Source organism: Lactuca serriola, chromosome 6 (genome assembly GCF_051521515.1).
Source record: "Lactuca serriola cultivar US96UC23 chromosome 6, Lser_US96UC23_V15, whole genome shotgun sequence".
Lineage (NCBI taxonomy): Eukaryota > Viridiplantae > Streptophyta > Magnoliopsida > Asterales > Asteraceae > Lactuca > Lactuca serriola.
In genome coordinates, this window is record NC_136413.1 from 59,660,153 (window position 1) to 59,684,955 (window position 24,803).

A 24,803-nucleotide genomic window follows, 5' to 3' on the forward strand; every position below is an offset into this window, starting at 1 on the left:
TCTCTTTTAGTCACAAAAACTAATTACTAATTAATTCTTGACTAATATTAATTAAACAATATGATTTCTCCTTTAATATATTATTCCCATAATATATTAATAAACCATATTTAATCCTTTCTCTCCATAATTCATCCTATCAAGTTGCTTTGGTGAAGGCAACCCAAAAGGACCATGCACCATCGGGTCAAGTACATACCAAAATAGTTATGGACTTAGACACTAATCCAACAGTCTCCCACTTGGATAAGTCTAACAACTATTATGCGTATGACTTTAGATCTCGATCTGCAATCGTAGCTTTCCAAAGCCGATGTCTACTCTGATCATATCAGATACGTGTGTCCTTAGATAAGGGATCATATATTCCTCCATTCTAGATATCATATGAGATATGATTTCAAATCATTCTCTTTGTACTACTTCTCGATTTCTGATTTATGACGACAGACTAATTGAACAAATCAAATTAGCCCTAGCCCGGCCGAGCATTTACGTATGTCATCACTAAACCATCGAGGGGCCCAAAGATATCGCTTTTATCCTACTTTGGATAAAAGGAACGGATAAACTTCGATACAATGCTCGCTTGCACTCACTCACCGAATCACACACAATAATATGTTTTATAACACCAAGTTACTGGTGCGTTACATATTATCAATGTGCAACCGATTCGCAAGATACAACTCACACATCTCGGTTTCAAGAATATAAGATGTTATCGTCTCACTAATCACTCGTGATACAATTCATGGAGTGATCCAAGTGAGCGTGGGTTTAATCCAATGCTCAAATCATATTCATAAGCACTCATGAACGTTGCAGTAAACATTTGCTTATGCCTAATGCCTATTAGACAATCCACACACCAATTCACGACAGTCTTCATTCATATCTACTTCCAACATATGAACAACTGTGGCCCGTTTGAATAATTCGATTATTCTTAATAAACTCAATTATTCTGGAAGTCAAAACATGCAAAGTGAAACACAAGAATAATACTAATCCCATATGGCCTAAAACCTTTGAGTATAAATAAAACTCCTTTTATTTATCACCATATCGATTACTCATTATTTGTCGTTTCGGGTAATCAACTTCTTACTTGAATTATTACACTTGTCCCATGCTCCTAGCATGCACACAATGTTTACCTATGGTTCTTACTTTTATGAAATAGACAAATTGAACACATTTTCAATCATTCTGATTTCATAACTCCAAATCCTTTTTCATAAGTGTAAGAATATCAAATTCTTGTTACTTATAAAATATGCTAGATTCTAACATTCTATGCAACAATCCTTTCGTAATGTCACTGCACCAAAGTCACAAAAACTATTGCCAATGATATTACAAAGTTCTCTAACGGAGATTGTTACAAGACAATTCCTTAGATACGATGTCTCTCACTCAAAATACATTCCTTTGAACATCCTTTTGCATAAAAGTTTCTAATCTAGTCATAGATTTTCATTATTTACTTCCCAATATGGACACGCTTCCATATTTTCCTCATATGACAACTTATTCTTAATAGCATCTTTTCTATTCATAATAAGGTCGATATGGTCCATCCAATACGGAAACATTTCCATAATTTCCATATGACAACTCATTCTTAATAGAATCTTTTCTATTCATCATAATGTCAATATGGTCCATTAATACCATGCTTCCAACTACTCACAAGCAACCAACCATCGTCGAACTTTGGATTGTCCTTTGATAGTTGTTTAATTATTTTAGTCAAAACCAATTCTAGTCCCTTTTCCCTCTAAATGCGCTAGACATTTGGAAAATTTTAGAATGGTCAAACATTAAAGCATTTGCAATCGATCCTATACCCGAAGCATATGGAACACGATGCACAATGTTTTATTTGCTATGTTCTCAAAATTCGAATTGTGAAGAGGAATTCCGTAATCATAATCGAAATTTTAAGAACACACTATGTACCTTTGACTAAATTTATTAACATTTCTCAACTTAATCCTTTAGATTTGAAATGAAGCATAATATTCTCTCCCTTAATTATAGCAAAACAACTTTACAACCCTTACGACTTTGCAAGGTATAACTCTTGTTTTCTATAATTAATATTGCCAACTTGCAATACTTTCCATAATAATCATACAATCATAACTTTTATGCTCCCACTATCATGATGATTACTATAAAACATAACACTTATGCTCCCACTAGCTTCGACATGTATTCTTAAACATCTTAACTTCCAGGAAGACAATACTTATTGAATTTCTTAAGTCCATTTTTCTAATACTTAGTGCTTTGATAATCTTTTATCAAGGCTTCTTGAACTTATACACCTTTGCCTTCGATAGTTTATATGTGTGTCTAAACAATTAAGACTAATTGCCAAACCTCACAATTCAAATTATGGAAAGGGATACCATAACCATAATCGAATTCGAGAATGCAATTTTACAATCACTATCTTCTTAAAATCTTTCTTAGTGAAAGCATTTCTTCACAATCATTTTCATGAAGGAGGAAATCTTATGACACTTAGATTTTAAACGGTGTAAATGTTCCTATCCATGTGAATTTGTCAAAACCAACGTTTACGACAAATTCAAACTCATATGGATCGAACTTTCTTAATCTTGATTTCTTGCATTATGGTAGCACAGCTACCCACCACGTCTTCCAAGTAGTTAAGCAGCTCACCCTTTCCTATCAATGTACCTTTCATTGATTAAGGTGCCTTGCCTTTTATGCGTTCAAGATGAGAACTCATAGAACTCACATGCATAATTAACTCAATTGGAACAGCACAGAAACAAAATAATGTCAACACGATAGGTTGTAAACCTCAACTCGTGTGCTAGTGATGATAGATAAGGTTTATTTGATTTGTTCTTGAAACTCTTCAAGACCATCAAGACTCCCACTGACTCCTTGACATATAAGATTCTTTTGTCAATAAACATTTCTTGACAAACAAATATTCAAGAGTTAGTGTAGCTTTTATCAAAACATTTCATAAATTGGACCTAGTTGGTCTTTGTCTTATCCAAGACATCACAACTTTCCACATTTGATGAATGTTATAAACCTTTAATACATTTCACTCATTGTCACGATCTTAACTTTAAGACTTGTTATTGGAACGAAGTATGATAGACTTCTTGATTTAACCATTTCTTCAAACCTTGATTCCTCTTCTTAGACATACAATTGTAATAAGACTCACTTAGAGGATCAATTGAGATATGGTTCTTAATCATTAAGACCTATCATAAATCATAAAAGCTACTCTCCCTTCTTCTTAGAATGGAGAAACTTTTATCTTTCTGCCTACTTGATTCTTCTTATTCATTTTGCTATTGATTTAAACTTTTTTTAATCAATTCACAATTACACTTAATCTTGTAAGTATAATCATATTTACTAAACCTTTAGTAAATCATGACGAATATCTTTGTTACTATTATGTTGGACTTGATCAACACACAACTTTGTGTACTCGATCTCCTAGTCCTTCACTTGACACTTTGTCAATGAATTAGTCTAATTTCCAAATATGAAATTTCTCATTCATCATGCAACCAAGTTGCGCGATTCCAAATTTCTGTCCAATTGAAACTTTGGGCGATGAGAAACTCTCCCTATTTGGTAAATTCTTGACATTTCCATAAATAACATAACTAAGAATCATATTCATTCGTTGTAGAAATGTGCAAACATCAATTTTCATAACGATTTCATTGCAAGGAAGTAAACAAATAAATAAATAAATAAATAAGTCAAACAAAAATTTATTTTATTTATAAAAGCAGCGGAAAACATTTGTCCTTACAATGCAAAATCCATTGAAAACTATGTAAAAGGAAAATTTCTAACAACTCTATCATAACTATCTAAGCTCAAAATCTAATCTTCAAGTCCACGTGATCAAGATCCATCTCTTTGTGATTAGATTCATCTTGCTTTCTCAATAAGCTTCCTTTCTTTTCACCGATCCTGTAAAACACTCAAATGCAATCTTATTACATCACGTATTAAGAATCAATGAATAGGAACTTAATGGAGTTAGATAGTGTATTTTACCTAAAGTAGAGCCATACGTTCTGACTCTCCCGTCTCTTAGATCTCTTAGGTAAACAGGGCAACTTCGTCTCCAATGCCCCTTCTCTTGGCAATAAAAGTAAATTGACTCTTTTGGAACAACACATGGAACTACTTCAGACATCGCCTTTCTCTTATGATCAAACTTTTCGATCATTGCATGTCTTTCATTGCCATTGTCTATACCAATAGAGGTCTTGAAGGCAGATTCACCAATCAACTTTGCTTTTCTATTACGCCAAACCATTGTTGATTCAGCAGCAATAAGCATGTAGGTGAGATCTATAAGGGTCACGTCGTGGTTCATCATATAGTACTCTCTTACGAACTCACTATATGAGTTGGGAAGTGACTGAAGAACCCAATCAACAGCCATCTCCTCACCGACAACGGATCCTATCATTCTTAGTCTATCAATGTGTGACTTCATCCCTAGGACGTGTGCACACTCCGACTTTCCTTCTTTATGTTTACTTGCCAAAAGGGCTTGAGTGATATTGAACCTTTCAATTTTTACGATCTTGTGGGTTAGGGAGAACAATTGGAGGAGGAGGATGAAGTGAAGCATGATTTCTAGTTCCTCGATCGAATCGTGGAATATCATCTTCATGTGGAATGCTTGTTCCACAAGATTTGGGAAGACCATAGTTGTCGAACTTTGACATCTACAAAACGGGAGAAACGAATTCAAGTTAGTTGATTGATTGAGTCCTTGGTAAATTACCCAAATGAAATTCCAAGGCTAGGACCCAACACAATATTCTACAACTCGGGAGAGGGATGCCGTAACCCAAATTGAAGAACATTTGAAGGTAAGTGAATGACGATTCACTAATTTCCACCATGAAAAATGAAAAATTAATTTAAGTTTTAAATCTATGAAAACTCCTAGATCCTTTGAGATTCATTGAACATTTCAACGGCATGTTTAAATCTCGATATGCCCCTCTAGTTTGTGAGTGGGATGCCGAGGATCACAAAGCGGGTGTGAATAACCATGCAAACTACATGGTGCTCTCACATGTTACAATCACCTATTCGATGTGCCGGTAAACCACACACGCTCCACCGAACTATGACAAACATTGAGTCACCCTTTGCTACCTTTGCTTAGAACCATTTAGTGTGACGGTAAACCACACACGCTCCACTAACGTCTTCACAAGGGCACAAAGTGTAATTTCATGGAATTGCATCTATTCACTTTTGTCTAAGTAACTAAGATTGGGAATTTGAAAAACATTTAGTTACTTATATACTTCATTATACTTATAATGGAAGGTTTCGTCCTATCCTACCCGTTCGGCTAACGACCCTCCACTAGTCAAGAGTGCGGTGGGTAAGAGTGGATACCCATTCAATCGCCATTTTATAGGCAATTTCCTTAAACACCCCTTATAGACCAGCTTCGTGAATGAGGCCTACTAACGGTAAGACTGACTTTTAGTTATACATATATATAATGTTAGACTTTTAATGTTATATATAGTATAGGGTGGATTTTATAACTTTTAAAATACTATGTGGTTAACTTTAACAATTACACTTTTAATTTAATTAATTGGTTAACCTAAACTTTTATGGATTTATTAAATCTCTTTTAATTACACACCTTAATTAATTAATAAAACCATAAGGGTGTATTTGAACTTTTCAAAACTAGGGTTTTAGAATTTAACATTCCTAATTAACTTTTAATCAACTTTTAAATTCCAAAACTTGAGGGCAAATTTTGAAACCTTTTTTCAAAACATTAGGGTTTAGAATTTAAATATACATCAAAATTAAACTATTTAATCAAAATTTAAATTCCAAAACTTGAGGGCAAGTTTTGAAACCTTTTTCAAAACATTAGGGTTTTAACTATTTAAATTTCAAAACATCAAAACTTTTGGGTTCAAATTTAAACTATAAAACCTAAAGGGCAAAATATTAAACTTTTCATAACAACAAGGATCAAATAACAAATAATGCAAACTAACATTTAATTACATAATTATCCATATTTGATTTGTTTATTGATTTCTTGCAAAACAATTTATCAATTTACTCAAAATAATTAATCAATTATCTTATAAGGAAACAATTATCTTATTAATTGATAAATATCTTCATTTAGATCAAAAATATAGTCAAATATATCATATAATCGGATTAATATTGATCTAACATGATAAGGTAACTATCCCAATGCAAAAACAGCAAGAAAACCCGAGAAAACCTCCATCTGACGACTTGACTCGTCGAGTCAAACCTGGACTCGGCGAGTTCAGCCTCCAGAAACCAAAAAATCGAATTTTTCAAACATATCAAGCATCAATACAATTGAAACCAGTCATGGCTCTGATACCATATTTGATTTCGTTATTGTGTTTTTTGGGATTTATATCACATTACTTGATGCCCAAAAAATATTTTGGAAAAGATATAGATAATAAATACAAATTTACAAGACTAAGTCTTTGAACGTCTAATTTGGGTCGGTTGATTTCAATGCTTCGATCTTTCATGGAAATTGCATATTGTATGTCCCACCCCCACAAAAGCAGAGACCAATTTGAACCACCCACTTAGAATGATTATCTTCACAGCCCGAGATTATATAAATCCTCACTCACTCATGAGGGCAGTTCAACTTCATATAGGTATCAATACAAACCAAAATCGCCAATATCTTCATCTACAATATGAATCCTTGTGTTTTTATAATTTTCTCACTTCTGTTGCTAACTGCCAGCCAATTGGAAGGAGATGATAGAAATATGAAAAAGTGTTTGGATAAGGAGAGACGCGCTCTCCATCTTTTCAAAGCTCCCCTTGATTGCCCCTTTGGTTGTTTCTATACATGGACAGCTGAAATTGATTGCTGTGCATGGGGTGGAGTCACATGCGACAACCAAACAGGTCATGTCATAGGGCTTGATGTCAGTGACTATTCTCTTGAAGGTAAGTTAAGCCATTCATTTCTTAACTTAACCTACTTGAATCATCTTGATCTTTCCAGAAATTCTCTTCATGGAACCATTCCCAGGTCCATTGGTTCCTTGACTAGATTAAGTTACCTTAACCTCGGCTTCAATAATCTTAATGGAACCATTCCCAGGTCCATTGGTTCCTTGACCAAATTAAGTTACCTCGACCTTGGCTCCAATAATCTTAGTGGAACCTTTCCCACCTTCATTGGTTCTTTGACTCGATTAACCTACGTTGACCTTTTCTATAACTCTCTTTATGGAACCATTCCTCAAGAGTTTGGAAACCTCACCAACTTGCAGCATCTTTCCCTTGGACCTGATGGAGGATGTAGAGTTGAAAACATAGAGTGGGTGTCTCATCTCTCTCATTTGCAGTACCTCGCATTGGATGGGATTTCCCTAGCCAAACAAAATCACTGGGTAGATGTTATTCTGAGCCTCCCGAAACTCTCATATTTATCTTTAGATGGATGTGAGCTATCACAGGTCATGTATCCATATTCTTCATTAATTCTCAACTCTTCTTCCTCTATTGTTGAACTTCGACTTGGAAACAACAATCTGACCTCATCCATGTATCGTTGGTTGCTCCCATTTACCAGCAATAGCCTTGTTCATCTTGATCTCTCTGGAAACATGTTAGATGGGATACCCAAATATCTTGGTAACCTCTGTACTCTGGAAACTTTATACTTCTCTTACAACTCTGCTGTTGTCAAATTTTCTGATTTTCTCAACAACCTGTCTGGATACACATCCCTTTCATTACAATCCTTGGATGCTTCAGGAAGCCAATTGACAGGGTCATTGTCTGGTGACATCCAAAACTTTTCATCCTTAGCACGGTTGGACATATCTCATAATCAGTTAAATGGAAGTATAAATGAGAAACTGTGGGAACTACCCAGCCTTGCAAAGCTTGACGTTTCTTTCAATAATCTTACAGTGCCTTCCACATATCACTTGTCAAACATCTCTTATGTTAAATATCTTGATCTGAGCTCTTGCAAGCTGCTAGGGCCTCGCTTCCCCAAATGGATTCACACATTCAAAAATCTTTACCATCTTGATCTTTCTAACACTGGAATTTCAGACACAATTCCTTTGGAGTTTTGGGACGTGTGGCCTTATCCTTTAACATATCTGAATCTCTCTTCCAACAATATTAGTGGGAAAGTGCCAGATTTATTTTTAATCTTTGACGCATATTCAGTGATAGATTTGAGTTCCAACAGCTTTTATGGTCCAATACCGAAATTCTCTTTCGAAATGGAATCAATAAATCTTTCCAGAAACAAATTCTCTGGAGGAATCTCTTTCATATGCCAAGCTGTTTATGGATTCTTATTATTTCTTGACCTCTCTCATAACTCATTAAGTGGACAACTCCCGGACTGTTTGTGGAATTTCGATTCCCTAACAGTTCTTAATCTGGGGCACAACAATTTCTTTGGTAGGCTTCCTCCCTCTATTGGATCTATGATAGAACTCCAGGTGTTGTATTTATACGATAACAACTTCTCTGGAGAATTGCCTTTCTCTTTAAAAAATTGCACGAGTTTAATCTCGTTGGATTTGGGGGCCAACAAGTTTTCTGATAACGTGCCTGTCTGGATTGGGGAAAACTTATCAGGGTTGAATGTTCTTATCCTAAGATCAAACAAATTCTTTGGAACCATCCCTTTACAGTTATGTCAGTTACCTAATCTTCAAATTCTAGACCTGTCAATGAACAGTCTCCATGGAACCATCCCTTCATGTTTGAGTAATCTTACAAACATGGTTCAACAAGGAGGATTCTCACAAGATGTATTGTTTTATGAAAGAATAAGAGGTTATGCAACTAGAGCGGGGATATATGTCGACCATGCACTGATCGAGTGGCAAGGAGTTGAACGTGAATTCTTTAGCACTCTGAAATTGTTGAAGGCCATTGACCTGTCAAGCAACAATTTAACAGGACAAATCCCATATCAAATTACCAATCTTTCTGACTTGGTTTCCCTGAATCTGTCAAAGAACGCTCTATCCGGAGAGATCCCACAGAAAATTGGTGAGATGAAAAAGCTTTTGACTTTGGATTTATCCAGAAACAATTTCTCAGGGCAGATACCATCAAGCATGTCTCAGATGAGTTTACTGAATTACCTAGACTTGTCATTTAATAACTTGTCAGGGAGAATCCCAACAAACACTCAGCTCCAGTCCTTTCAACCTTCAAGATATGTTGGAAACAAAGGACTATGTGGACCTCCCATTACCAAAAAGTGTCCTGGAGATGAAGAACCAGTAGCAACATCGGAGATTGGTAAAAATGATGGTGATGGGGAAGACACAGATGATGAACTCGAACTCATGGGATGGTTTTATATTGGTGGGGGCATGGGTTTTGCCACTGGATTTTGGATGGCATGTGGGGCTTTACTTCTCAACCGTCGTGGGAGACATGCATTTTTTCAGTTTTATGATAGCTTCAAAGATTGGGTTTATGTGTTCATTGCAAGCTTGAAGATGGCTAGACATACGTAGTTTGTTATCTAATTTCTATTTTAACTTCTTATTTCTCGGTATAGAATGTAATTTGGCTGTGGTTTTTAAATCCCGAATAACAATAAAGTTGCGACTAACACATGGGTGGCCAATTTCCCCGTGTTGTTTGAAAATTATATTTGTACAAAAACCGGTTTGGAAAACTATTATTTAGTAATTAATCAGCCTAGTGGCTTGGACGGGAAGACTTCTTGAAGTTTTTTGGTTTTTACAATTGATTCAATAGAAATTCATCCTCTCTCATTATCCTCCACGTTTCCATTTATTGCCTAGTATTCTTATCAGTTATACTCTGAACAAAGAAAAGTCATTTTAGTTGGAACAAGGACAAAAAAACACATTACAAAAACCTCAAATAAGGACCAAAATTATTGCAGAAAACCTTTTGGGGCCAAAATTAGAAAAAATCAGGTATATTCAAGGACTGAAAATGTAAATAACTCTTTAACATTTATTAGAAAATTATTACTCTTAGTTTTGCCGACCCTTGTTAAAGTCATGGTATTTAGATTGGTAAATTTTTGTTTCTCCTGTACTGTGACATGGATTTTCCTACGGTACCTATAAATTTTATATAAAGTAAATATTTTAAATCTAATTAAGATGCTTTGTCATTGATAAACTTTTGTACTACCATTGCAGCATTGTCAAAATTGTTCTTAACATGTGAATATGCAAGACATGGGTCCGTCACCTAACAAGTCAAAAAGTCAAAAGATGGTTAGAATGGCAATATTGTAAATTGATGAAATGAGGACTAATCATTTTGCTTGTTGTAAATCCAATGTCATCATACATCCAAACCTAGTAGAAGACTTGGATATAGTCTTTGTTGAATCTTTGTATGTGAAATCCAAAAAGACGATCCCTTAAGAAAAGAAGATATGTATAGTTATTTTACATTGGACAAGGAGCAAATCACATGACCATTATTTCAGTTTACTCCTAAAGAAATTATTAACAACCTTAAGCTTTTAGATAAAATGATTTAGAAGGTTGTAATACATTTTTATGAGCTATAAAAGATGTTACTTGGGCTTAACAAACTCTTTTATAAAGTTTTTTAGAGCACATCAATGTAAGAGTGAATTTCAGGAATTAAGAGAAAAAAAATATAATAATAAAAATCAAGACTGTGAAATGGTATTGCTACTCTTTAGTAGTAATAATAACAATAACAATAATTTATATCATGTAACATTCGAATCCAGGTAATTTTTTAAGTACTTGATATAAATTAAATTGGCAAAGAAGACCCTTAATACGCTGGGCGTACGTGTATGTAAGCTTAGCGTATATAGGCGCATTGATCGGGCAGCTGCGAGCATGTAAGCGGGGCGTACATGGACAAAAAGTTGAAACCCTAATTCTCGTTTTTGAGCCCTATTTAAGCTCATTTATGACCTTTGGACCTCATTCTTAACAGCCTCCACTGCATTTAAACGTCCCTAAAAACCCTATTTGCCATTAGAGGTGATCTTTGAGCTTAAAGTCACATTAGTAGCCGTTTTTGGTGTGTTTCCAAGAAGAAGTTGTGAGCAAGCCTTGGACGTGGTTGAGCTTCAAGATCCTGAATCTACATCATCTTGAGAAGCTTTTGGAGGTAAAAAGTTCATACCTTGTTGATCCTTTTGCTAGTTTGAGTTAGGGTTTGGTTATGAGTTCATTTTTGGCCAATGGATCCTCTTTTGTGAGTTTGGGCAACTCCAAAGGTTAGAAATGCTAAATCTTAGTCCCTTTGGCATGTTAGAAGCATAAAAATGCTATCTTGATGGTTGTTATGGCACCATGCATGGGCTTAGGTCCTTAAAGTGAGTCTTAATGGACAAAACGGGATGTTGGGCTCCCATAAGGCATGTAAAGGCATAAAGTTGCCAACTTTATGCCCTAGGACCCCTTAAATGACCAAGACATGGAAGTTGACGAAGTGGTTGGATGTAATAAGCACTTAATGGCTAAATATGCCCAAATTAGTATGTTGGGCGTACTAAGATGTATGATGCATGTACTGCCTGAAGATCAAGTACGCTAAGCGTACTGAGAATGTACGTTGCGCGTACGCCCAGTGGGCTCTTGGACATGTTTTGGACTTTTGGGCCTTAACTAGTTTTGGGCCTTGACCTGTTTATAATAGGTGGGCTTAGTTTTCTGTTGTGGGCCTTGTGTGTCATGGTTTGGGCCTTTTGGGCCATGGGGCCCGTTATTATAGATGGACTGAATATGGTTAGGCCCATTATGGGATAGACGAAATAGGCCATAGTGTAACGTTCGATATTTTCTAAGGTATTTATTTAATATTCGTTATTTAATTATTAAGAGTCAAGCCTTGGACTTTTTCATTTTGGGCTTAAGGTGTGCAGTACACGGGGCGTACCACCCTATGTACGTTGGGCGTACTGATGTGGACTGATTGCGAGTGCCATTCACGTACACGCTGCGTACAAAGGAGTACGCGCAGCGTACGTGTCTAGATCCCAAAACCCTAATATTTAGGTTTTGAGCACCATTTAAAGAACATTATGCCCTACGGATCTTCTTTATCAGCGTCCCTTTTGTCCCTTAACAGCCTCCATGAAACCCTAACCCCATTGTTGAGTGTTCTTGAGCTTGGAAGGTCTTTTGAGTGCATTTTGGTGTGTTTTGTCTCTTTTTCAAGGAAGAGAAGATTGGAGCAAGGTGGTGGTTCAAGGAGAAGCTTGTAGATCCGAATTATTTGCTCCATTTCTAGCTTGTGCAATATATAAAGTATTGATCTTGATCTTTAGAAGCTTAGATCTCCATGTTTTAGCTTTTGGACCCTTTTTGGTCCCATAGATGAGCTCTTGTGGATTATTTTCGTTTCTGAAGCTTAGAGTTGCTACTCTTGGTGTTCTTTGGGTCCTAGAGTCATAAAGTTGCCACCTTTGAAGCTTTAATCCAACCATGCATGAGTAATGACCATTTTTATGGAAGTGGAATGTTATATTTTGAGTTTGGGCCTATTTAGGGCATGCAAAGCCACCAAGTTGTCGACTTTATGGGCTAAGATGTAACACCCCATTTAATCAATAAACAAATAAATTAATTAATAGATGTAATTCCCGGACTGAATTGTGAAGAATTTTGACAGTTGAGGAGTGTTTAGTAAATTACGGAGTTGATTGAGAAGAATCTTAGAAGCGAGGGTATGTTTGGTAATTATTAGGACTTATTATGAAAGAGAATTATGGAATCAAGGGAAAAAGGATAAATATTGGATTTAATTTGTAAAGGATTTTAATGTCAAGGGCTGAAAGGTTAAAATTAGGACCAACTTTGAAAGAAAATGGGAGGGGAGGGGCCAAAGGTGGCATTATGGAAGAAAGATTCAAGGGGTGTCGGGTATATAATATTACCCTCAACCCTAACCCTAGTATGATAGCAGTCGTAACCTCATCTCCCATTGGCGCCACCCCTTTCTTCACATCTGGTCGCCACCATCACCATATAAGCCCTGTTCCAGCCGCCGCCTCCATTGCCGACGATGACAAACTCGACTACCGCCACTCCAAGCAATTGAGGTGCGACGTTGCAGCCTCCGTTTCTCCGACCTCCCTTCGCCATCATCTTCCCAACAGGCATTATAGTCGCCGCCACTCCAAGCAATTGAGGTGCGATGTTGCAGCCGCTCCGACTACCACGTGTCACCGCAAGGGTGATGGTGTTTAGATGTATTTCCAGTGCGAACTAGCGTATGTTGACGTTTTTTAGAGCAGCAAACCAAAAGAAAGCATCGCCACCACAGTGTGGTGGTGGCTGACGACGCAACCTGCCGCCTTTCCAGGGTTCTGCCGCCGCCATGTACGCCGCCAGGTGGTGGTTGTGTTGCTATTCCGAGCATAGTAGTGGGTGTGTATTATTTCAGTGATGTATGATTGGGTTTATTGGCCGGATAGATCAAGAAAGCAACCGCCACCACCGTGAGGTGGTGGCTTCCACCACGAGCCACCGTCGGCCACCACTAGGGTGGTTGTGTGTGTGTGTTAGAGTAGTTAGTGCGTGTGTTTATTTGTGGATTAAAAGATTGTAATTGTAATTAGCAAATGAGTAATGAAAAGAACCATAACCACCACCGTAAGGTGGGCGCCGTGAGCCGCCATTGACCACCACTACCCGAGGTGGTAGTGGGTGGTACCCCACTAGCAAAACCCTAATGGACCTAGCAAAACCCTAATAGGCTTAAAGATTATTTGAGTGGAAACCCTAATTTCACTTGGCCTTATGTTGGGCCTTTCTATTAGGCTTTTGTGTTTGAGCTTATAATGAGCCATCCAAGATCAATCATTGGACTGGAATATTTAGATGGGCTTTAGGGTAAGGCCCATATGAGGGTGTAGGCCCGATTTGGAAAATTGGGCCATAGATGGGCTATAGTTTGGGCCTTAATGGTTATATGATATTGGGCCATTAGAAATATCAAATGTTGGGACTGGAAAAAGTAGTTGGGCCTTTAATTATGACCATGTATATGTTTGGGCCCAATTTGGAAAATTGGGCCATATGTTGGCTTTGACTCATAGTTGATTGTTAGGCCTTTGGATTGGGCCTTGGGATTGGATCAAGCTAAGATTGGGATAAAGCAGTCTTTTACCCCAAGCATGGACTTATGAGTATATGTGATGGAACTCTATTATTAATTGGGTGTTATTTTGATGTTGATAGATTCAAGAATCTGTCATCCATCAGCTAGGGTTTTGTCAGCAGGACTTCAACAGTGTGAGGTGAGTTTTCCTTCAGTAGGAACGGGTCTAAGGCACCAATGTCGGCTTGTTTAAGTAGTAGAGTATGTCGGGGTTTAGCCCGATGCATTTTATATGTTTCCGAACTTCGGTCCGATGTCGGGGCTGTCCAGAAAAGTAGTTAAGTATGCGTGATGTCTTTGTGATTCATGCATGTTATATGATATGAGTTAAGTGTTTCGGGCTTCATTCCGATGTCGGGGCAAGCCCAATGTATGTTAGTTACATGTTATGTGTTATGTGTTTCGGAGTAAGCCCGATGTCGGGGCAAGCCCGATGTATGTTAGATATTATACTATGTATTATGTGTTCCGGGGCAAGCACGATGCAGATTATGTGATTATGTTGTATGTTATATGTTCCGGGCTTCGGTCCGATGTCGGGCAAGCCCGATGCAGATTATGTGATTATGTTATGTGTTTATGATATATGTTATGTTGTGTATGAGTCGAGGTAAGCCCAATGTCGGGGTGAGCCCGATGCCGAACAGGAGTCCGATGCCGGGTAAGCCGATGTCGGGATTCGTCTCGATGCAGCTGGGAGTAGTCCCAGAGTTATGTTATTTGTTATACGTGCTTGTATGGTATGTGGTAGTTTGGGGAGCTCACTAAGTTTCATGTTTACAGTTTCAGTTTTGGTTTCAGGTACTTCAGCTAGCAAAGGAGAGGGCTCGAGTTGATGGCATGGCACACACCACAGTTTATTAGCCTGGGAGCTTACTCTGATATTTTATATGAGACTGTTATATGTTGACAGATTTTATGAGATTTTGAGATACATGTTTGATGATTTTATTTTATGGTGACAATATTATGTTTGTTAAATGATTTTAAAAACGAAATTTTTGGCTTGTATTTTTGGGATGTTACAAGTTGGTATCAGAGCCTTGGTTTAAAGGATTCGGGCACACTTTCGGGCGTGTATGAACTCAAACTAAGGAATTGGTATAGAAAGTTTCAAAAGAAAATCATTTTTTGCAAAACAAAAGAGTTTTAGAAAAAGGGAAAAGAATTTTTTTAGTAAGAAAAGAACTTTGAAAAGACAAAAGGGTGTGGTGAATGCAATCAGTCGAGCTCAAGTAAGTACTCCCAAATTATCCATACAGGTTTATGCTATGTTATGATTATCAACTTTATTAGAACATCATGCTAGATTAGGACTAAGGATCTAGGAATGATGCCTTATATTCCTGTTATGTGTTTCAACTTTTTGAGAACTGCATGCTAGTACAGATTAGTCAGGATGATAGCCTGAGTAGTATATGCTTGATTATGTATACTCAATGTCCGAATGCTACTTGCTTTGTGCTTTTATGAGTTCTAGCTGTCTTTCACTAACTAGTAAACGAATATGTTAAGTTACATATTGCAAGGACTAAATAATTTCAGAAGGTTAGGTCTAGCTCTATTTTGCAGCTCTTGTTTGAGTCCAACCGTTGTAGGGTAGGATCTCTCATTCGAATAATTATCTAGTCTGGGTAATATGTAATAGTATTCGCGAGCTAGTTAGGGGGAGGTAGTAGGGACTTCTTATGCAACTGATGGCGGAGAGTGGGTTGTTGATTACCCTAGGGAAAACCTAGGAAGAGTTTAGTATGAGATCAACAGTAGTAGTAGAAGGGACTTGGTGGAGTCGAGGCAATTCTTGAGAAAAGTACAGATATATGTGGATGGTAGTATGGGCCCGTAGAAAGCAGACATCAGTACTCGAATCAAGGAAGGTTGAGATGAACCCATGGACCTTGTAGTGTGTGAGATCCCTCGAGTTATGATGAGTACTATGAAGATTGTGCTGGTATGTTTTCGAGTATAGTGACGTTACGTGATAGACCAGATGGTAGTTCTGGTGCCGACGACGGATCATGCTCAGATTCTAGAGATGGGCAACTTGATGGTCAGATGAGGGAGTTCATTCCATCTGAGGGTACATGCAGTATCATTAAACCAACTCCTGTGATCTTCAGTATGATCAAAAGAGGGTATTTTAGAGATTTGTGATGAGAGGCTGAGTGCATTCTGCACAGAGATGGAAGCCATGATAAGGACGCGTGCGTTTGTGATTTAGGAAGTTCAGAGCTTGTGAAGCTCTAGACTATCATGGGGCTAGGGACCCTATTGCTAGCAGCAGGTGATTGGCAGATATCACCAATATTTTCGTACCAGCCGTAGTCTGGAAAGGAGACAATGACCGACTTGCTTCCTGCCTCCTAAAGGATAGGTCATGTGATTGATGGAAGAATTTGGTAGAAGGTTGAGTGATGATGTGGTTGATGCTATGTCATTGGATGACTTTTAGATCATACTCTGGGCAGAGCGTGTCCAGGCCATTGAGGTGTAATAGTTGGCGCGAGAGTTGTTAGATCTCCACCAGACGACAGAGACTGTGGTAGAGATCACTTCCAAGTCTCGGGAGACAGCTTAGTTCGAACCACAGTAGGTTAGCAGAGGAGGAAATGAAAAAGGTAAGATATCAGGACATACTGCAGAATGATAGCAGAGAGATCGTGAGTTTCTCGGGGTGTGAGACCCTGAGTGATATGACTTCTAGAGCCCGAGAACGGGAAATTGACTTGGAGCACATTAGGAAGAGGGAACCATATCAGTTGCTTATACTAAAGGGTCTCGGAAGGAGAACCAAGATTTAGGATTAGCTTTCGAGAGACCAGCAGGACCAGATTCGGTGCAGCACTTGCGGGAAACTGCACAAGGGAGCCTTTCGTTCCAAGGGTTTGAGTAAGTGTGACTTTGGGTTATCCTCTGTCTGTGTTTGAATTATACTTCCAAGAAATTGCATATGCCAATTGCATACCGAGAATTATTAGCAAATAGCAAAAGATCATTTCCCAAATTGCAGGATTGGGGGAGTACAACGTCATCTTGGTTTATTCCAAGACTGGGGAGCAGCACGATGAGCACCTGAGGGAGGTGCTAGAGACTTTGAGGAGGGAGAGACTTTTTGCAAGGTACTCCAAATGTGTGTTCTGGTTGCACGAGGTGAAATTTCTTGGGCACCTTGTCAATTAGGAGGGTATTCTAGTTGAACTAGCCAAGATAGAGGTCGTGATGCAGTGGAAGATTTTGAGGTCTCCAATTGAGATTCGGAGCTTCGTGGGTCTAGCAGGTTATTACCAGAGATTTATTCGGGACTTTTCCAAGATTGCAGTTCTTTTGACCCGACTAACCAAGAAGTCGGTGGCCTTTTGCTAGGGGCCTGAGCAACATACAACTTTCGAGACTCTCAGACGGTTAAGTGTTTCAGGAAGTTTAGTGCTTCAGACATTTTCAGTGTCTCAACCAGCAATGGCATTTTGGATAAGTTTCGCATCCTTTTCACGAAGAAGACAGCCCAAGCGGCTGTATGGTTTGAGGATAGTGTGAGATGGAACTTCGGGAAAAAACTTGCCAATAAGGAGATCGTGTTCCCGTAATGTTTGCCAGCAAGTCTTAGGGAATCAAGTTGGGGATTCCAGTCAGGACATGAGTTCAGTTGAGTGCGGGTCAAGCGCGTGTTCGATCTAGTATGGAAGGTGTTGTAAATCTGCTGGTGTAGCCGTAGCATTCACTAGCAGCCAGATAGTGTTAGAGTGTTGTAAGTCTGCGGGTGTAGCCGTAGCATTCACTAGCAGCACTATCCCGTAGCATTCACTAGCAGCCAGATAGTGTTAGAGTGTTGTAAGTCTGCGGGTGTAGCCGTAGCATTCACTAGCAGCCAGATAGTGTTAAAGTGTTGTAATTCTACGGGTGTAGCCGTAACATTCACTAGCAGCCAGATAGTGTTAGAGTGTTGTAAGTCTGCAGGTGTAGCCGTAACATTCACTAGGTTGGTAGATAGCGTGAGTGTGTTGTTAGGACGCGGAAAGAACAGTAGTACCCACCAATTCGGGTGTAGCAGTGAGGATATGGAAATCCACGATTTGGATTTCGGAATTACCAGATGGTTTAGATTTGGTTGAGCTGGTGATAAGACTGTAGGAGCGTCACTAGAGTTATGGAATCACGGAAGCAATGGACCAAATCGGATTGCTTGTGATATCAAGCTACCATTAGTCAGGTAGCAGTCATTTTTAGCCTTGGATTTGGAGGATGCCAGGATCCAACGTATGAACTCGATCAGTTAGATCATAAACTTATTAGAGCCTCAGTGGCGTGATAACTAGTGGCAACTAGTTCCAGAGGAGGATTTCATTTTGAAGTCGTGTGAGGCGGCTAAGTGGGGGTCTTTTGACACCGCAGCCAGGCTAGAACCCACTATTTCAGATGACTGATGGATGAATTGAGACCGGGAAAGTTTCGATAGATTTTGGGAAAGCGTTCATGTAGTAGCATGTTGTTTCAGGCAGTTTCAATGATTGGGCAGTGTTAGTATTTGTGTAGGTTGCAAGTACGGGCGAAATAGTTGGTTGACTGGGAAGTGACAAGTCACTCACAGCGGGATTTGCTGATCCTTGGCCAAGTATAAGTGATCTGCAAGGAGAATTGGGCATGTGATCCTATTTTATGGTGGGAAACCTCGAGTTATTAGAAGTTGAGCGGCCAGTTGAGAGATAAGCAGGCTGGTTTCATCGATAATGATTTAGTATGAGTGGTCTGTCAGGGAACCAGACCATCTCAAGACAACATATTTCAGACAGAGTAGATGTGGACATGTTGCGAGGAATTCGTTCACCAGTGGAATTTAAGGCTTTGCAAAAATTGGTCATGGCTAGTCATAACTAGGAAATTCGATGCCTTGTAAACATTTAACAATGATAACAAATGTGAACCAACAATGTGAAAGCATGTAGGATGCTTATTCAATAACAACCAAACTTCAATCAAACACTTCATACAAACATTCAAATAGTCAACAAAGAATTGGAGAACCCTAGAAATCCTTGTTTAAGTCCATTTTGGACTAGGATTTCCCTATTGGGCCCAATGGACCAATAAGCTTCCAATTTGACTATCTTGGGCTTAGAACTCTTAAAAGGGCTCTAATTGGACCCACTTTCATTTATTTTAACATTTTGGGCCATGATTGGGCCTAGAATGAAATAAAATACCTAAATAGACCTTATTGGACCATAACTAACCTAATTTAGCCCTAATAGGTTATAAAAATCATTTCTTGATTTACTTTGGGCCAAAAGTTATCTAAATTATCTATAATTTGGGCTTAAGCATTTAAGGGCCCAAATTCTTTCCTTTTCCCCCTCCGTTCTCGGCCCAAGCCCAAAAGAAAGGAAGAGTTGACTTTTTGCATGCCACATCATTTTTGTATGTGGGATAACTAAGCATTACACTTCAAAAATCCATGCACTTCTCATATTTCCATGCAATCTCACTCTCTCCTCTCCTCTCTCTTTTGCTCTCGGCCGAAGACACAAAGAAACACACACACCTCACAAAAATTCTCTCTAAATCACTTAAGACACATCTCTTCCTCTTCATCCAAAAATCTCGAGTTTTGCTTGTGATTCAAGAGGTTTTCATCAAGTAGTTCACATCTTTGGTAAGTTAACTCTTTGATTCATAACATATCTTCTTCATTTTACCAACAATCTTCCTTATCTCATACAACACTTGTGATCTTGCACCTTAGAAACATCTAAGTTCGAGATCCTCCAAGAAAGGTTGCTAGGATCGAATTCTTCTTCATCTTTTCCTTCAAAAACCGAAACCACACTCAAGGTGAGCTTCATACCCCTTTCTTTTCGGTTTTTATGAGTTTTATAGGGGAGAATACAAGAAAAATGTGTAGATCTATGTGTATATGTATGCTATGTGTGATTTGATGCATGTATGTGTGTGGTTTCATGTGTATTGTGATGAATATGTTACCAAAAAGGGTGTAAACCCGAGATCCAAGACATGAGAAAGGAAACAAACATAACTTAAGCTATCTTACACTAAACAAGTCAAGAATAATAGCTTATAAGGTCATGATGAACAAATTCTAACATAAAACCCATTTTTGGGCTTAAATTGTCAAAAATACAAACTTGGGGTAAAAATCAATAAGTCACGGTTTCTTGAAGGTTAAAAGGGTCAAAACAGTTTCTATAGATATTTTTCTGAACATTAGGAATTTCAAGGGACTTAAAATGTAAATTTTTAGCCTAATAGGCTAATTATGGGCTTCTCGGCCCAATAAGCCTCAAAATGCGAAAATGATAAGTTTGAGGGGCTGAAAATGTAACTTTTTATAAAACAGGGGGTAATTATCATAACAAAATGTTTATAAGGGTCAAAAATGTTTTTCACTATCAAAAAGGACCAAAAATGTAAAGTTTTTAGATTTTGAGTCAAAACTGTAAAAGTTGTGAAAATGAGTTCCTAACCGTGAAACATTATTTTAAAGGGGCTGAAGTTGTCAACAAAATAAGTTTTAGGTTAAAATTGTGTTTTCTTCAAATAAATAATACAGAAGTGTCAAGAAAAGGGTTTTAAGGACTAAAAATGAAATTCTTATATATGAGAGGACAAAAACCATTATTTTATGAAAGAAAGGTGGTGAAAAAGTCAAATTCCATTTTCAAACAAATTAAATTCATTAATAAAAAATACAAGATCCACGGCTACCGACGAAACGAAAAACAATTACACTCCCAATAACAAATATCGTTACAGAACGAATTGATTCGGTCTCGAATCAATAATAAAACAAAATCGTCAAACCAAAGCCATTCATTAGACACGCGATAACTATGATAAGCTAACTTACAAACTTTGGGCTTGAAAGTTTCAAATCATGCTTGTTGGGCCTTGCTAGCCCATTAACATGATCTTTGGGCCCAAAGGGAATGTGCTTATGTGTTATTGGGCCTCTCATGACCCGATTTCATGTAAAAGGACTTTCGCTGGCTCTAATGTGCTGTCGGGCCCTATTGGCCCATTAGTACTGCTAGTAAGGTCGAGAAGTCAAATGCGAGTTGGGCCAACGTGTCTTCCGCATTCCCAATAGCCTTAAATAACTCATGGAAATAACGGGACTTCGTACTCTCCTTTCTCCTCGGTTGTTGGGCTTATGAGAAATCAAAGTAAACAGATTCAGGGCGTTAAACAAGAGTAATCATGGTGGGTGGATTAAGTGAGTAGTAACGGCCGACGCCTTTAAGGATCGTTCGTAATCTGTAATTATAAACTAGTCATTTTCTTTAATGCGTGATTATAACAAGTCACAAACCCTAATTAATCCAACGCCACCTGGGTAATCAAAATCATTCGACGTATCGGTATAACAATAGAGAAGTCATTGTATTTTATGTATTGGGAAAACATCGGGTTTTCCTGGGAAGTTCAACATTTTCATTTGCGCGATCTATACAAAAGTTCAACAATTATACATGTTTTGAACAATCAACGAGCATATATTTACGGATCTTCACACTTTTTTTTACAATAATCTTTTCAGAAAATATCGGATTTTCTGGGTTTTACAAACTACTCTAAATCATTTTATCACAACATTGCTTATGAACTCACCAACATTTCATATGTTGACGTTTTTCAAAAATGACTTGTATTCTCAGATGGCAGGTAAACCGAAGAATAAGTACCAAGTAATGTTAGGGTGTTTGCTTATGATATCCACCAGACAATTTTTGTTATGAAGTTGTAATGACCAAAACTATGTACTGGATGTAAACAATATCGGTTGTATTATTTCAATGCATGGTGATGATTTATGTTATGCTTCATGTATATTCATTGTGACGGTATTCAATTTAAGTCACAAGAGCCCTCAGACGTTTCCGCCGTCTAGTTCGGGGGTGTGACATGGCTACCTTGAGAAGGCTAAGGTGTGCCCAGGATTGTGGTCAGGTTACTTGAGTGGGTTGGCATGTAAGGAATGATAAGGGTTGATTTCGAGGACGAAATCTAATTTAAGTGGGGGAGAGTTGTAACACCCCATTTAATCAATAAACAAATACATTAATTAATAAATGTAATTCCCGGACTGAATTGTGAAGAATTTTGACAGTTGAGGGCTGTTTAGTAAATTACGGAGTTGATTGAGAAGAATCTTAGAAGCGGGGGTATGTTTGGTAATTATTAGGACTTATTATGAAAGATAATTATGGAATCAAGGGAAAAAGGATAAATATTGGATTTAATTTGTAAAGGATTTCAATGTCAAGGGCTGAAAGGGTAAAATTAGGACCCACTTTGAAAGAAAAGGGGAGGGGAGGAGCCAAAGGTGGCATTATGGAAGAAAGATTCAAGGGGTACCGGGTATATAATATTACCCTCAACCCTAACCCTAGGAGCATAGCAGTCACAACCTCATCTCCGATTGGTGTCACCCCTTTCTTCACAGTCGGTCGCCACCATCACCATAGAAGCCCTGTTCCAACCGCCGCCTCCATTGCCGACGATGACAAACTCGACTGTCGCTGCTACTTTCGTGGTATGAGGAAGCAACTCCCACCACCAGGTGCGAGCATCCCAGTCGCCGTCACCATTGTTGCGTTTTTCCGATGGGTCGAGCCACCAAGCGTGGCAGCCTCTATCCCCGTACGAGAGCAGTCAATAGCGTGATTGTTGGGTCTACGTGCGTCGCCGTTTCTCCGACCTCCCTTCGCTATCATCTGCGTAGCAGGCGTTATGATCGCCGCCACTCCAAGCAGTTGAGGTGTGACGTTGCTACCGCTCCGACTACCAGGTGCCACCGCAAGGGTGGTGGTGTTTAGATGTATTTCCATTTTGAACTAGCCTATGTTGACATTTTTCAATAGTAGCGAACCAAAAGAAAGCATCAACACCACAGTGTGGTGGTGGCTGACGACGCAACCTGCCGCTGCCGCCTTTCCAGGGTTCTGTCGCCGCCATGTACGTGCCAGGTGGTGGTTGTGTTGCTATTTCGATCATAATAGTGGGTGTGTATTATTTCAGTGATGTATGATTGGGTTTGTTGGCCGGATGGATCAAGAAAAGTGGCCACGCGCTTCCATTTCGCATGCATGGTCCTCCATGCCAACTTTTTAAGGGACCATTTATGCCAATAACTTCCAAGTGTCATATCTTCCTCACCCGATGTCCGTTTCCGACGAACTTTATATCCACGAAAAGGTGGCGAGAAGTCCTACGCTTCTATCGACACACCCTAACCCAAAACCTTCTTGAATAACGATTCACAACCACAAAAGACCAAAACGCCCCTAACCTTCGCCTCTGAAATCCATAAACGAATACTTTCAGAACAGGGTGTTACATAGGACATTCAAGATTGCAACTTTCTACCTTAGGGACTCATTTAGCACTGAAAAGTGGCAAATCTAAGCCTAGGAGTTGGATTTGAACCATAAAGCTCAATACTTGGGACCAAAATGACTCCAAAACCACACTACACTAGATCTAAGCATACTTGAGGAAAGTTGAGAATTTTATACCTCCAAAGATTCCCAAATGATGATGCTATCCCGATCTATGATCTCAAGATACCCAAGTCCTTCTTTTCCAACTTCTCGTCTCTTCTTCCAAGCTCTCCTTTACCAAACTAAGCTTCAAAAGGCCAAACACACACAAGGAAGGAGGAAAGGATGGATATCTAGAGTTTCTGAGGTTGAGAGGCTGATAAAGAGGTCAGGGTTTGAGTCATAATGTTCCTTATATAGTGGCTTGCCCTAAATTTAGGGTTTAGGGACTCTGAACGTATGTTGGGCGTACTTCTCGTACGCTGGCCATACGTCTCCAACACCCACGACCAGTTATTCCTTCTATGTTGGGCGTCCCCCAGCTTACGTTGGCGTACTCTCGCGCTGGCCACCTTGCATGCATGGTACCACCTTGCATGTTGGGCGTCCCCCACCATTAGGGACCAGTGTGTGTGTGTGTGTGTGTGCTTGTATAGGGACCTTTTTGGTCAATGGTATGTCAGCTCATGTTCTTTTCGATTCGGGAGCTACCCGATCGTTTGTATCTCCTACACTCAGCAAGAAGTTTCCAGGATGCTCCGGGGACTTTGGATTCCCCGCTTGAGGTTGAGATTGTGGATGACCGCACAGTGAGTGCTACGAGGGTACATCAGAGCTGCGTCCTGAATATGTTTGGGGAGAGGTTTCGTGCTAATCTGGTTCCGGTACCGTTGTGAGGAGTGAAGGTGATCGTCGGGATGGACTGGTTGGGGGCCAATGGGGCCATGATAGATTGCGAGTGCCAGCTGGCGAGAGTTCGAACCCCAAGTGAGGGAGAACTGGTTATTCATGGGGAGAGGGCCACGCAAGGGTCAAGTCTTTGTTCGGTTGCAAGGGCAAGGAGACTTCTCCATCAGGGTTGTTCGGGATTTTCGGCATACATCTCGGATACGAGGGTTGAGACCACGACAGATTTGGGCAATGTACCGGTGGTACGGTATTTTCGGGATGTCTTTCGTAAGGAGTTGCATGGGGTTCCTCCGGAGAGGCAAGTAGAGTTTCGAATTGATTTGGTGTCGGGTGCAGCTC

General features: G+C 39.0%; 1 protein-coding gene across 1 annotated transcript; it reads left to right on the plus strand.

Annotated features, from left to right (window-relative positions):
- Positions 1-6,785: 6,785 nt before the first annotated feature.
- On the plus strand, positions 6,786-9,602 carry LOC145059813 (receptor-like protein EIX1). The gene has a single exon (XM_079007594.1). It carries the CDS (start codon positions 6,786-6,788, stop codon positions 9,600-9,602), a length of 2,817 nt encoding a protein of 938 aa, XP_078863720.1.
- Positions 9,603-24,803: the final 15,201 nt, after the last annotated feature.

Coding starts and splice junctions, on each gene's coding strand:
- LOC145059813 (XM_079007594.1), top strand. CDS start 6,786: ATGAATCCTTGTGTTTTTATAATTTTCTCACTTCTGTTGCTAACTGCC.